Source organism: Ornithodoros turicata, chromosome 3, assembly GCF_037126465.1.
Source record: "Ornithodoros turicata isolate Travis chromosome 3, ASM3712646v1, whole genome shotgun sequence".
Lineage (NCBI taxonomy): Eukaryota > Metazoa > Arthropoda > Arachnida > Ixodida > Argasidae > Ornithodoros > Ornithodoros turicata.
Genome location: NC_088203.1, coordinates 22,824,822 through 22,839,497, shown reverse-complemented (window position 1 = coordinate 22,839,497; position 14,676 = coordinate 22,824,822). Strand labels below are relative to the sequence as shown.

Below are 14,676 nucleotides of genomic sequence, written 5' to 3'. Positions count from 1 at the left end.
TAGTAAGCGTTGGTTCCTTGCAACGATGAATGAAGCGGAAAATCCATGCGGTAAGAGCAAGCAAACGTGTGAACAAGCTGTAGTCGTGCAGAGCGAGGATGGCTTCATGCGAAGAAGATGGTGCAAGAAGAAATCCTACTTCAACGTCCACTTTAGAGGAGGATTCGGGGGCGTTTGCCACAATCTCGAGTAAGCTGGGGAGTCATGGGGCAGAAGGCTGGTAGTCTGTTGAAGCCACACAGGGAAGGTTGAAGCCAGAGGGAGCTCTTCACCAGCGTTGCATAATGTAAAAGCGCTAAAACCAGGACGAACACAGACACACACAACATCGAGCGCTCGATGTTGTGTGTGTCAGTTGTTCCAAAAATTTCTGCGACACAATGACGAACGAAAGGTGGGAGGCGGGAGGGATCGGAAAGAATCCAGCCCATCATGGAATATCCAAGACAATCATGGAATCCGTCCAAGCTGTACAGTTTTCTTTTTGCAGCGAAAACGCATCTGACACGGTGTGGGCAAGCCGAGCTGCTAGGAGTGCCGCCATAAGTTTCAGGCGAGGAAGGCTCTGAGTCTTGAGTGGTGCAACGCGAGATTTGGCGGCCACGAAATTGACTCTGCAGACGTCTGGGTTGCGAAGGGAAGCAACCGTGCCAAAGCCACCGGGGCTTGCATCGCAGAAAACATGTAGAGAGAAACGCTTAATGCTGGTAGGGGCATCCAGGTCAAGTAGGCGAGGAAGGGAATAACTCTCGCGCTTGGGAATGCCGGCGCACCAGGTGTTCCAGCCTGTGCTGTGGAGAGGCAATAAAACATCATCCCATGGAGTATACTCCTTCCATAGGGTTTGGAAAAGGATCTTCGCAGTTATCGCAAAAGGCGCTAAAAGTCCAAAGCGGTTGAAGATGCGGGAAATGCTACGCAAGACATGTCGCTTGGTAGGCTTTGCGGGCTTGATAAAGTCGTAAGCTGACGAAAGGGAGCAGCTAATATTGTCTCCAGCCGTACGCCAGAGAACGAGATCGTCGACGTAAAAATGACACTTCAGCCGGCTAGTTGTCGAAGGATAAGTAGATTCCATGGACCGTAGATGATGGTTTATGGTGGCAGCTAAGAGAAATGTACTGCACGTGGCTCCAAAGGGAACTCGGGTCATGCGCCATGTTTCAACTTGAGGCAGGGGTTCGTCTGCAGATGGGGTGACCGTGTACCAGAAAAGCCGAAGACAGTCGCGATCTTGAGCGTCTAACATAATCTGCAGGAAAGCCTTCTCGATGTCGGCAATCATCGCAATCTTGTTAGAGCGGAAAAGAAATAAAAGCTTGAGTATGTCAGGATTTAGGTTTGGTTCACGCGCGAGAATATCATTGAGTGATTGAGCCCCGGGTTGTTTGGAGGTAATGTCAAAAACTATGCGCACTTTCGTTGTCTCACGATCTTCTCGGATGATGGCATGATGGCGCATATAATAAGTTGGAGAAATTTCAGGGGGGTCTGGGAGTCCACTTTCTCTGCATGTTTATGCTCCAGATACTGGCGGATGGTGGAGTCATACGTATGTAGAAGGGTTTTGCCCCTGCGAAGGGTGCGAGTGAGTACCGTTAAACGCTTTTCTGCGATAGTCCTGTTGTTGGGTAACTCGGTAGCATCTTGTAGCCAAGGAAGACGAACCGTATAACGTCGATCATGAAGGCGAGCAGTCTGGTTAACGCGATGTATTACCGGATCATCGTATGGTGTGTCTGGCATTGGAACATCCTTGATACCGAGGTGCTCGAGGTCCCAAAAGTGTTGAAGTTCTTGGGTTATGGTAATGTCCTGGGCTTGTACGTGCAACGAGTGTACAGGACGTGTCGTCACCGAGGAGGGTTTGGTTGCATTGGCCCGTGGACCTTGCAGGATCGAACCAAAGATGGTTTCGACCGCTGAAAATTGATTAGATAATTTATGCGTGTTGCCGGTCACAACACTCCAGTACTAATCGGCACCAATGAACACAGAAATGCCTTGATAGTCAAGTGGATGGCTATGATGGTTGGCAACTTCAATGCCCAAGCTTGCAACATGCAAGATGAGAACAGCGTCAGGCATAGGCAAGGTTCCGATGCACAGGTCTTGGAATTCACGGGCTTGTAGCTCGAAGCTTTCCCGAGAAGCAGCCAGGGAGAGAGATCGCTTCATCGTCGTTACGGTCGTTACAAGCTAACGAGTGGCTGGAAACTTAACAAGGTGGGCACGTGATAAAACACGTGCACGGCGCTCTTCGCGCGATACGTGAAGGCCGTGGTACACGTCACGCGCAATGGGTCACGTGCCCACCTTTTTGAATTTCCCGCCACTCGTTAGCTTGTAACGACCGTAACGCCGATGAAGCGATTAAGCCCCCTGACTCGTCGAGATAAAGCGTCGGTGTTTGCCCGACGGCTGAGGGCAAAGATTGCAATTTCTTCATGCCCTGCCGTGGGGCAGTGTAGCTTTTCCGAAACGTCCTTCCGAATAAAGTTATGTTGGCTACCACTGTCCAAGAGAATTAGAATAAGTTTCCTACGCGTTGGACAGGCGGGGGAATGGGCCCATGTCTTGGCAGTTTGCAGAAGGACAATCGACCTCTCTTGAATAGTGGAAACGTTGACAGGAGTGCGGCGACTGTCTGAAGTCACGTCGCACAAGGACGCAGAAGGAGCAATGTGCACAGTTGGGTCGAGAGGACGAGAAATTCCCATTGATGAAGTATGGGCCGCTTGCGCAGTTTTACAGCAAAGGGACGTTAAGTGCTTCCCGGCACAGTGGGCACATGTGAGCTTTGTGGCCGTTCGGCATTGGCAGGCGAGGCGTCGTTGCTCAGCGCATCTGAAGCAGCAACCAGCGGCTCGTAATTTCTGTAGCTTTTGCTCATGGGTCAAGTTGGACGTGCAGGCAAGCACTGAGTGCTGATCCGAACCACAAAGAACGCAGTGGAGCGAAGTCGCCCCGGTGGGTGTGCCATGTGCCGTGGTGTTCAAAGCTGCAGCAGAAGCGGTCTTACCGAGTGGTCTTAGCAATGAGTTCCCAAACTGCGTGGCGGGTAACTTCCTTTGGCGTATCACCATATGCTCTCTGTGTTCAATTTCCCTTTGTAGGAAAGAGAGGAAGGAAGAAAGAGTGTCGGAATCTTGGGCAAGGGTAGTGTCTGAAGCTGGAGACGTAGATGATTGTGCAAGCGGTTGTAGACTGCTGTTGTTTTTCGTTGTTTGTCGGTAGTATTCTAGTTCGAGGTCAGAAGGGAGTTTACGCAGTATGGCGGTCAAAAGGACAATACTGTAGGCAGTTTCAGGCACTTTCAGACTGCTCGAGTTCTGCATGCGGACTGCAATGGTGTCGTACCGTAAACAGAGTCTCCCCACGTCGTCCGAAGAGTGAACAGTAAGGAGCTCTAGAAGACGGACCATGTGGTGCGATATGAGGCGACTTTTGTTCCGAAATTGTGTTGTAAAATTTGGACAGCGGTTGGGTAATTACTTGCCGTGACATCCAGCCCTTTGATGGCGAATTCAGCCTTGCCTTCAACAAGGGAACGTAAAGACTGAAACTTGGCGATTGTAGACAGGGTTGGGTTACCATGAATGCCAGAGCAGAACTGGTCCCAAAAGGACTGCCAATCGGCCAAGTCGCCGGCAAACGTCTCAATGTGAAGTTTAGGTAACCTAGGGGCGTTTGCTGCAGACCGTGCCGAAGAAGTATTAGTGGTCGCGGGACGTGCATCCCTGGGCTGCGATGTGGTTAGCAAAATGGTACATTGATCCTATACATTTATCCGGTCTACCTATTGAGCAACCCCGAATGCTTCTGTTGTAGAGGAATTTATGACGGGAAAGAACAGAAACAGTGTGCAGTAGAACGCCGTTGGTTTATTTGGTTTACTCTGAAAGACCGCAATGGGGGCCTCCTAAGGGAAGTCGTTATTCGTGCAGCATGTTTCCCAGTAGTTGCAGTCGAATGATTTGTACTTGAAGCGACATTGCTGCCGCGTGACATCGGTGTCCGTGTAGCAGCGCCCTCCGCGTCCTCGGCAGCTGTTCACTCCAACTGTAAAAGAAAATGACAAGTGAAAGATCCCGCAATTCGCTATCAGCGCCAACGGGCGAAAGCGCTTCAATCAGGCCCTTCGAAGCTTTGTTCGTTCTTTCTTTCTCAAGATGTGTGAAATCAAGAAGTGGTACGTCACCGACTTCCTAAACAATTCGCCCAATTACCTCTGGAAATGACACCAATGACATGCAGCTCTGCAATGCCACCGTTCTTGGTAATAATGATAATGGTAATGGTAGTGATGGTTACACGTAAGGTTTGTCTGCACAGGGTGCCACTCTTGGGAAGGACATGGGGAGGTGCAAGTCACGAACTACGCAACAGGCGAATCCCGTTCTGTTTGCGTTGCTCTCAAAGTAACGTCATCTTTCATTTCACCGAGGAGGTATTTCCCTTCAATGCCCTTTTAGCGGCGCTGTGAGACTTCTCCCCAACTACGCTTGGACAAATATGAAAAAAGTCGGTTACTGTTTCCAGACAACAACAAATACTTCATTTTGAGATGATGAATAGGGAGTTTCATCGCCAGTTATACTTTCGTCGGTGTTATAGCAAATTTTACAGCAAACAGGCAATGTGTAGAAAACCCCGTATATACCGAAACTCCGAGATCCACGGATGCCATGAATCCGATAGTTACATCATGGCAGACCGACATCTCCTGCAGTCAGATCTACAGCTGGTGATGTCGATTGTTTACGAGATCCCTTATTGGAACGGCCGAGGCTCTCGGTCCCTCTGACGTCACAGCTAGACGCTGGCGTGTGATCTAAGGCTTTCTTCTTACAAGCCATGACACGGCTATGATTATGACAAGTAGAAAGGTAATTCTGTTTTCCTCAGTGCCCTTATGCACTGTGCAATGATGTGTTAAACTACATGGTACAAAAGAAAACAATTGCGAGGTCTCTTGCCCCCAAATGACTCAGCATGGTCTCAGCTATATGCCTCTCGAAAGAAGACGGGCGACGAGGTGATGACCTCGACGAGAAGGAAGGTGGTGGTGGTGAAAGAGCTCGCCGTGGTCGGTTGCACCGAGCCTCGGGTTTTTATTATTCACTTTTGCCTGCACATTCACCCATTAGTCTATTCATATTCATATTCAGTAAAATGCCCCTGATTTTTTTCCTGGTTTTGTGAGAGGTATTCAATGCGCTCAGCAACTGGTGTCTGCAATGACGGTGTATTTCTGCGGATTTCCTGAAAACCACTTCCCCTAAATTGAATGAAACATTCACTGTTACTTACCCATCGTATTTCAGGAAAAAACGCAATAGTTCCGGAACTGATTCCGAATTGTGTGAGACAATGACTGCCACTTACGTGCATTGCAGCATACCTCCCCTTCGAGGCAGCCGAAGTAGAAGGTATGAAACATGTAGTTGTTGCAGGATTTCGCACGAAGGCACGTGTAGTTGGCTTCCCAACACTTAATTGATGTCATCACTGATGGGTCACAGCCGGCGATGATATTTACAATTCATGAAACCAAAAACACTTAACTTTAGTTGAACTCTGAACATGTCTTAGACGCGGTCCCTCCGAGACCATGTTTGCGTTATAGCGTGCAACATCAATGACGTAATTGGAGATGAATGTATGCGTAGCAAAAGGTTACGAAAAAAAAAGAAAACTGGCTGTGTCTTCGGGCATTGTGCAAAACACGTTTTATAGATGCGACAACTTTATAGGGCCGCGGTTGGTGGGAAATGTTTGGCTTTGGCTGTTTTCGAAGTGGTCTTAGAGTGGTGCTGAAGGCGCGAGACATGTCACGTGACCCTATAAAGCCACGTCAATCCATGGTGGGCTCTTTAATGCTCTAATTCGTTAAAAAAGTTCGGGGTGGTGACGATGATGGTTGTTCCTGTTTTATTGGTGCAGCGGTAACTACGACCATAATGTGGAAAGACGAAAGAAGTAAGTCAGTGAAAAGGTTAGCCAGCTGTAGGATTCGAGCCCACATCTTCTGGATTTGTCCTTTCTATGTGTTCCAACCTCAGAACATCAATTGTCTCATGACCATAATGCACCAAGACGGTGATAAATCAATTAACAGTTTAAGAGAATATGATCCAAAGTAAAGTTTAGGGAATTTACGTGTTCTTATACGATCTCGAACTCTTTGTTAGCAATACGATGTCTGCCGTGCCATTGTATCAGGAGATCCCAGTCACAGGAATACGCTCATCCACGCATGCACATAAGAATTCGTTCGATGTATGAAAAGACACTTAAGAGAGGAACAAATTACGCGCATGTATAGCATTCTTCTCGACTGCCCAGTAGGTGCGATGCATATTTCCTTGGCAAGTAGGAAAAATCTTGCAACTTTCTCTTTAATTTAGTTGCAGGAAACTGCCACAGAACGTGCTGCATAAGACGTTGTAGAGAGAAAGAGAGGGATAGACAGAGACAGAGTGGTAGAAAAAGCGAAGAGGAAACGTCGTTAGCGGACAGATTATTTTCTGGAACGGACAGTATCAGATAGAGTAGGTGTAGCTTCGAGTTTGAGATCAATTTCTTGTTTCTTGTTGACAACAAGGTAATCTCTTGCAGTTTCCTGACGTCAAAAAATCATCGACCTGCCACACGAACAAGCAAGCAAAAAAAGAAAAACGCGTTTTCTAGACGTCATCATTTCAAATGTTGGTTGGTTGGTTGGTTGGTAAAATAACACATTTCAAATGTGTTTTTCATGCTTCTCTGTTCTTGTGCGTTTTCCCCATACAGCCATCAACAGTGAAGAAATCAATTGTGTTGTAAATTAGAAGGAACATGCAATGGCGGACCCGGGAAAAGCCACAGGCGAGCGCGAGAACATGCTGTCATCATTCAGTTCATTTGGTTTCAGAATAAACCGTCCGTCCGGACGTTATCACCCCTCGACAAACAAGGAACAGTATTCTAATAATAACAACAATAATGATAATTTTTAGAATAATTTACATGTAAGGTGCAAACCCTTCTGAACGAACGTATGTTGGTGCTGTTACCGAGGCGGTATGGTGGTGTTGGTATGTTAACGGCAATGCATAACGTCTTAATCATGCTTTTCTAATGTGCTATTAACGTCGTTATTTCCAATTGATACAGTCTCTGACAAACCAGGTATTAATGGTTGATCGAAGCAAAAGCCTCACTTCGGGAAGTTCCGATATTTGGAACAGAGACTCTTCTAGTATAGCAGCATGTGTTCGAAATATCGGAGGCTCGCACTTCCATCTCTACCTTCATCGTATCACCAGTTCTTGCACTTTGCAACCTCTACTAGTGCTTGGTTTTGCTAAATAATGTCACGCTGGAAAAAATAACCGCGAGCGGTGTATTGGCTCTTATACCTGTGTTCTTCAACTTACCTGGTGTTCCGTTCCGCACGTGATGCGGCATGTACATTGTGTCACCTTAAGAATGCAAGGAAATATAATGATAGGTACACGGCAATGACGACAGGAAGCAAAATGCTATAGTTGCAAGCAAGCTAGATCCTTGCAGACTACATTCTAGTGCAGAATAGGGTAAATCGCGGCGCAATTAAAGCTTCTAGTCCCCAGCACTGCAAACAGCCCCTAAACTTAGTGTAATCTTCTGCAATGCACATATAGTCCCCAAATGTAGTAAGATCCCTTTTCCCCCTTTAGAGTGGCGGTTATGAAAGGAGTAATGCAAATCCTTTCGAAGATTTATAAAAACAGAGGACCTAAAGGAATCTCGACATGGCTGCGCCCCTATACACATATACAGGGAGCGGTACCAACACCCGAATCTTCACAGCATAACTGGCTCCGATCCAGCCATCTTTTTATTGGCATTCAGGATAACATCGATCGCTTTTTTTTTATTTGTTGAAAATACTGGAGGTGGTAGCGGTGATGATGAAAGGGTTCGCCGTTGTCGGCCTCACAGAGGTGGGCAACGTCATGACTGACGCCCTGAGGGAACGTTCGTCCTGGGCCGACTTCGATGGGAACTGTGCCGACGTATGTTTGAAGGCGCCTAAGGAAAACCCAGGAAAAAGCACAGCCGGCACCGGGATTCGAACCCGGGTACCTCCCAGTCTCGACTAGACCCGAACATACTGGATGTGCGCACGCCCCGTCCTCTCCACAAATCAGGAGATGATAACTGTAACTGTGTGACTGACGCCATGAGCGTGCTGTGTAGTGAAGTTCTGTTTTGAAGGGTGTGTTGCCCTCCCACGCAAGTAACAGAATAACAGAAAACGCGTGGAAAATGTATCTTTCTCATTTGCCTGTTGGTAACAGGGTGTAATCTGATATTTCTGGTAATCTCATTTTGTATTGCAACGTGGTAGATGGGACAAGTCGCAATCTTATCTTGGCTGGCTTTATGAAAGGGCAACGAGCGGCGGTGCTAGATATAATGGACTAGCGGTATGGCCGAGCGGGTTAAGGGGTCCTGCTCGTCAATGGTAGCCAAGGTCGCGCTGAAGACTGGGAGCTGATGGGTTCGGGTCCCACCATCGACTGTGCTGTCTCAGGTTTTCCCTGGGATTTCTGCAGACTTTTGAGACGAATGTCGGCACAGTTCCCTCTGAAGTCGGCCCAGGACACGTACTAACCCACTTGTACCCCACTACTTCCTGCTGTCCTCTGTCCACATCTGTACGCCTATCATAACCACAGTTGCCACACAGAATAATAAAAAAGATATTATGACTGAAAGCAATTCCCTATAGCTACTACTCTGTTCGTCTTTGTTGCCCCGGCTCTTCATGGAAAATTCGGTGAGTGGTAAATTTGGAGGTGAGTATATGGACATCCCAGTTCTCCCCTTCTTTCCTTCTTTTCTTTCTTCCTTTTTTTTTTTTTTTTTTTTGCTATAGTCGAGATGATGCCCACTTGAGTGCAGCCAACAACGGCTCCTTCGACCCCCCTCCTAATTCAATGGTTTCAGAGCTATTAGTATGAAGCACAATAAATACCTCCCGGCGGTGGTGGTGGCGCCTGGCGACCAGCTGGAACGTCTGCAAGTATTTAGCGACTGAGAAAGGATAGCGGATGGTAGACTTACACCCCTGTAACACGGGCAGCCTTCGACAACCTTTGAAACCAACTGCCTTCAAAAGCGCGCGTAACGCCAGCAAGCGTGTAACGTGTGTGACTTCTAAGAGGACACTGAGCCAATGCTACTTGACAAGTTGACACTCAGATCTGACAACTGACAGCCCATGCTGCTTGACACTCACCTAACCGCGCTGCGCGCTGCTTTCAAGTAGGGTGCCTGAATACTAGCCAGCATTGAGGCACATTATTAGTAAAGGCAGTTCGTTTCAACGGTCGTCGAAGGCTTCCTGTGTAACAGGGGCATTAAAGGTGCTGAATAGCGTTATACTTGACAGTGTTGACCAACTGCCTTGCTGTTGAGTCATCGTCATTTATAACCTAATTTTTTACCTATTTCACTTAGACAGCTTTGTTTTGTTGGGCTGTCTTTAGGAAGATATGTTATACATGAACACGCGAAGTGTCCAGGGGACAGAAAGCACACGCGTATATACAGCCTATAGGACGTTGGTTCTGTGTCTTTGCCGTTATGTACGTTCGCGCCATGGCTGCATTCGATTCAGTTAAGCTAGCCGTTAAACCTTGACATTTTAACCTTAAACCTTTTATTAAACTTTGACACGTTCCAAAGGATTCTCCTTCTGACAAGACGTGACACTCTGCAAAAGTGGTTCACGTTGCTTGCTGCCTATGTATACTGCAACATGTAGATATAGTGGCATATCGGGCTTATTGTACTCAGTGGCGTAGCCAGACTTCCAAGGTAGGGGGGGCTCGATACGAAAACTCCTCCCCCCCCGCTGATCCTGTGTCGACAACACACACATACTTGTGCACACTGCAAACTGAGGATTAAAAAAAGGAACGAAAATAGTTGATTTAGACGTTCACAGTACGATTACATGTATAGGCTGTCATGACCAATGAGGTGGTGTCACGAGATTGGAAGAATTTTGAAAAGCTCATACTTTGAAAACCATTCAAGAGTGCTTCTTAGGTAGACGCCATGAACTGCAAGAACTTTCGCGATCGTCACACTGGTCCCCCCCCCCCGCCCCCCCCCCCACATATATTATGTTCTCGGATTTGCACGATTTGTGTGGGTCGGTCCGTGGCAAGTAGGGGGGCTCGCGCCCCCCCCTAGCCTCCCCGTGGCTACGCCACTGATTGTACTCGACACTTAAACATGAAGTTATTTCTAGACAGCCCGTTATGCTTCATTTCGTGCGTCGCGCACTCGATTTGTACGTTAAGATTGATGACTTGAACAGTTATGCCTATCTTTTATTTATGTTTACAAATATGTGTAGTCATAAGCATCGCCTCACGAGGAACCGTGCTTTAATGTAAGCTTCTCCGTAGCTCTTGGTCTTCTATAGGGACAAATTATTACCGTTCGGCTTAAGGACGTCAGCTCCGGGTGTACCATGACTTATTGAAACTGTAACGATATTCTGGAAGCTCATATCGAACTGTGTCCGAAACCACCCTTCATTTCCAGAAAATGTCCCGATATTTTAAATAATCGTAAATTAACCATCCCGAAACACACATGGGGGCCGCCATTTTTATGACGGAATTGGTTTATGCGGTCTATACCGCTGACGTAAGTGATATCAGCGTTCTTCGAGACATCCCTCCCTCTCTACGGAGCATACAGGAATGTAAACAAGCGATGTTGGCAGGGATCGTCTGCTCTATCGACGTAGCATCCTTGACTGCAGTGTTTTTCTATTTGTGGGATAGCTTGCAAATGCCAAAACACGTTGTTGATACCACCAGTGCGCTTAGGATTCGTGCAATTATGCCGTCGCGTTGCCGGACTACGGCTAACTAGCGAAGACCACCATGGACGTCACGCATTACCAACAGAGCTGTGCTACGCCTACATACGATATTTTTGTTGGAATTATAGTTACCTTTGATAAAGTAAGTCAATTGCTTGCTTAATTGCGAGATTTCACTCTCGCATCGTAACCGCTGCATATCACGTGCTGCTTGCGAAGTCACACACACACACACATCTCTCTCTCGAATGGCTGGCGCGTTTGCCGTTCGAGGAACAATAAGTAAGCTGCTTTACGGGCATTATAAATAATCATGTGAACGAGTCGTACTTGGCAACAACATTGTGTCGTATACATACTGTAGGTATACGTACGTAAGAATGTGGTATGAATGACGACTCTAGCGGCAGATTCCTGATGAAAGTATTTGCCGAAATTATGGATTGTTGAGAGAGCAAGTACCAGATACAAGAACACACAAGATACTTACATGACGACATATATATATGGCTTTTGAGAGCTCAAGAGCAGGACAAAACGAAAGAAGGAGAAAATGGCGTAATACCTTGCACACAAGTACACAGTGAAACTGTAATTACCAGAGACATTTTTGCATCTCACTTCTGCTGGTTCAAAAGACCAATGCCGTCATGCCACAACACATTAATCAACCACTAAAAAAAGTACAAAGAGAGATGACGAGTTGCTTGCATACATCACCTGGCGATGTCAATATTACATCTGGATCTGGATATTGGTTTCAGCAGCCAGGTTAATTTTAGTATCAATGCATATTTCCACACATTCCGCAGATACTGTAGCTTCACACATAACACATAGTTTTATCGCCATACATAGATCATAGAACTGCCCTACTGACCTGCATAATGTTCATCATGGGTGAACACGGACATTGCAAGATGAACAAATCCTTGTTCTGTGGTCAGCCTTATAGTCAAAATGAGGTCATATCCCACTAACCACTGAGAGGGGTTGCACATTCCATCATCCCATGTAAACGTAAAAGAAGCCTCTTTTGTACCAATGTGTGTTTTACAACCAAGATGAAAATGGAACTTATAAAATGGGCACAGTGAATACCGAAACTTCTGTAGCGGTGGTGGTGGTGGTGGTGGTGATAGGGCTTCTGTAGCTGTAATGTCAGAGCCCTAACGGCTACCAATGGGATTGGTTATAGCTCTGAGGTCTGTGGCATCTGTTCGAGGGTTTCTATCTCGCGAAGTATGACACGTAACAAAAATAATTCTTTTTTATCAGTATTATGGTGTGGAAAACATGAACCTATGATGTAACAAACCATCTCTATGAAAGCGTCCCAACCCATTTAATCTTTCCCCGACACTTCAAATAGTTCACGTGGCTAAAGACCCTGGAGTATCGATTACCATGTGCACAGGAAACTCGTATTGGTTTCCCCATCCCTACACTTCTACAGAACCCATCAGTTAATCGCAAATGAAGTGCTGAAAACCAAAAATTCTAGGTATGAGACTGCTTGTACACGTTCACTGAAGCTGCTGTCCACTTGCAGTGAATGCTTTGCAGAGTTGTCAGTGTATTAGTGACTCATTCACTGTATCTCTTGTGGTGAGCTTGTGTAAACCTCTTGCTTCTGGTCAGGGTCTCATTAACAGCCACCGCACATAGAGATTCACCGCAGCTCCAGTAAGCTCCTGGACTTAGCCTGACATGAATATTAGCATTCTTAGAATACTTAATACACACAGAACCAGCCTGCACAGTAAAGGAACAATGCGGTTTCATTTTTCAGTAGTTTTCCCGCATGTATTCCTCTTGTGTAGACACAACATGTGGCACACAGATCAGGTAGAAGCGGTGTTCTGATATATCTTAGATACATGACCGAGAAACAGCATTGAGGCAAGGAAACTTGTAGTGCACACAATGACAGGATGTCCTTCCGAAGAGGAGGCACATCCATTATCCCCTCCTGCTGTTCGAATGTTTCAGTCCCTGGTAAGTGAGGAATGCAGGACAATTGCTTTGTAATCCCTGCTAGCTTGAAATATTGTAAATCACCTTCAACCCACCTACAGTACCCAATGAAGTGATATGATTCTGAGTCGTGCAGGCTGTCATTGGTTCCGGCAGGTACGGTAGCTTCACGGTGACGTTTTCAACGGTCTACTAACAATCTTTATCGACAGTAGTTAGTGATAGGTGACCGTTGATAACGTGGGTTCCGAAAAACCTTGTCTACCGTACCCAACCAGCTGATAAGATTCTGAGTTATGCATGCTGCCATTGGTTCCGGCAGGTAAAGTAGCTTCACGTTGAGGGTATCAATGATCTACGAACACACACGGCTTTCTAATGGCGGAAGGTGACGAGGGCAAACGGCGGGATTCATAGGAAGTTCGATATGCCATATTAGCAACCTGAGCAGTAAACTTACCTAAAAAAAGAGCCTTGTGCGAAGACTCCTAATTAAAAAAAGAACAATGCTACTCGGCCCATTAAATATAGCCGCTAAAAACCAGTTGGCACTGGGGGAAAACCCCTATAGATGCCTTCGAAATCGAAAAGCACTAACTTGGTTGATCTTCGCCGCATGAAACACCAAACGCAGTGACCAGAACGAAGTACAGCATTCCAACCCTCTGCCAACACTACAGCTCAACTGATCGTGAATACGGGTATTGAACTGTAAGTCACTTGAAGAGAAAACCTTTAGTGAAGGAATTGGGTGTTGGAGCTCTCACAGGAAGTAGAGCATCGTGACGGGTGATAGAGACACGAATTAATTGCTCTTTTGTGTCGCCGCATTCTCTTGTGTGATAATGAACAAAAGCGAAATTGGGCAACGTGCACAACGATCTGCGCGGCACGTCTATCATTAAAAGTTTATGGCCGATCTTTTTTCATCTCATTCAGTGGAAGACATAAAACAGTAGTGAGCGTAAAGTGCACGTCTAGGCTCCTGGACGATCCGGAACAGTAGCCTTTTGCCGTCGTCCATTCTTCAGCCCTCTGTCGATGGCACTGGGAAGACCGCCAATATAGCGTCACGAATTGCACTAGTCACTTCTGTCACTGCGCCAGTAGTGCGCTATCTCCTTTGCCCTTAATGGAACGGTCGCATCCGGGAACCGATGCCATCGATACTTCCGCCCCATGTTAGCTAGTTTCTGTGTGGCTCAGCTTGTCACGCGCCTCGCTCGGCGTGAGAAATAAAAACCTTGTAGTAAAAGGTTGTTGTCTCGACCCCTTCATCACTAAATTCGGCAACGGCTGACCATCTATTTGGCTATTTTTTTTCTTTTTGCGCACCAAAAATACTTAGATACAAAATAACCGAATTTGAAAGATAGCGCTTCTTCAGCGGCTGCAGCGGCGTGACGTTACTTCCTATCCGGAGGAATGAGAGAGCGGCGCTAAGAAGAGAATGGGGTCGTCCAGAAAAGCCCCATAACTCTGCCAGGCGTCCCCACTGCCGCAGTATTCCTATTGCTCTAGGTCCCGCCCTGATTGGATCTTACGTCTTAAGGAGTGACATTTTTTTCGTTTTTTTTTTCTTTTTCAGAGAGGGAATTCTGGCATACCCTGAACATCCGGCGTCTGCTCTTGTCATGTATTGTATCGAACAACAGTCAAAGTATGCCACTATTTCGTGTGGGATTTTCGATACCGCGGTCAGTGGTCCACGAGGAATAAAATGATACTATAATTTCGAGATCGACTTAAATGGCCGATTTAAATGCGCGGCACAAAAACAAGCCCTTATTTTCCCGTGCAATGCCTCGCAAGATGGATTAGAG

General features: G+C 46.6%; 2 protein-coding genes across 2 annotated transcripts; both read right to left on the bottom strand.

Annotated features, from left to right (window-relative positions):
* Positions 1-430: 430 nt before the first annotated feature.
* Positions 431-1,285, bottom strand: LOC135389208 (uncharacterized). The gene has a single exon (XM_064619273.1). It carries the CDS (start codon positions 1,283-1,285, stop codon positions 431-433), a length of 855 nt encoding a protein of 284 aa, XP_064475343.1.
* Positions 1,286-3,864: 2,579 nt separating this feature from the next.
* LOC135390041 (uncharacterized) lies at positions 3,865-13,647 on the bottom strand. The gene is made up of 5 exons (XM_064620059.1): positions 13,452-13,647; positions 9,008-9,049; positions 7,422-7,466; positions 5,389-5,511; positions 3,865-4,062 (listed from the first exon to the last, which is right to left on the bottom strand). Exons 1-5 carry the CDS (start codon positions 13,507-13,509, stop codon positions 3,923-3,925), a joined length of 408 nt encoding a protein of 135 aa, XP_064476129.1. The 5' UTR covers positions 13,510-13,647; the 3' UTR covers positions 3,865-3,922.
* Between the last annotated feature and the right edge of the window lie 1,029 nt (positions 13,648-14,676).

Excerpts from the sequence above, each read along its gene's own strand:
- LOC135389208 (XM_064619273.1), bottom strand. The coding sequence starts at position 1,285 with ATGATTGCCGACATCGAGAAGGCTTTCCTGCAGATTATGTTAGACGCT.
- LOC135390041 (XM_064620059.1), bottom strand. The coding sequence starts at position 13,509 with ATGCTGTACTTCGTTCTGGTCACTGCGTTTGGTGTTTCATGCGGCGAA. Across the intron at positions 7,467-9,007 it reads GCCACCACCACCGCCGGGAG|GTGACACAATGTACATGCCG; the intron begins GTATTTATTGTG and ends TGCATTCTTAAG. Across the intron at positions 5,512-7,421 it reads CGTGCGGAACGGAACACCAG|TGATGACATCAATTAAGTGT; the intron begins GTAAGTTGAAGA and ends GTGACCCATCAG.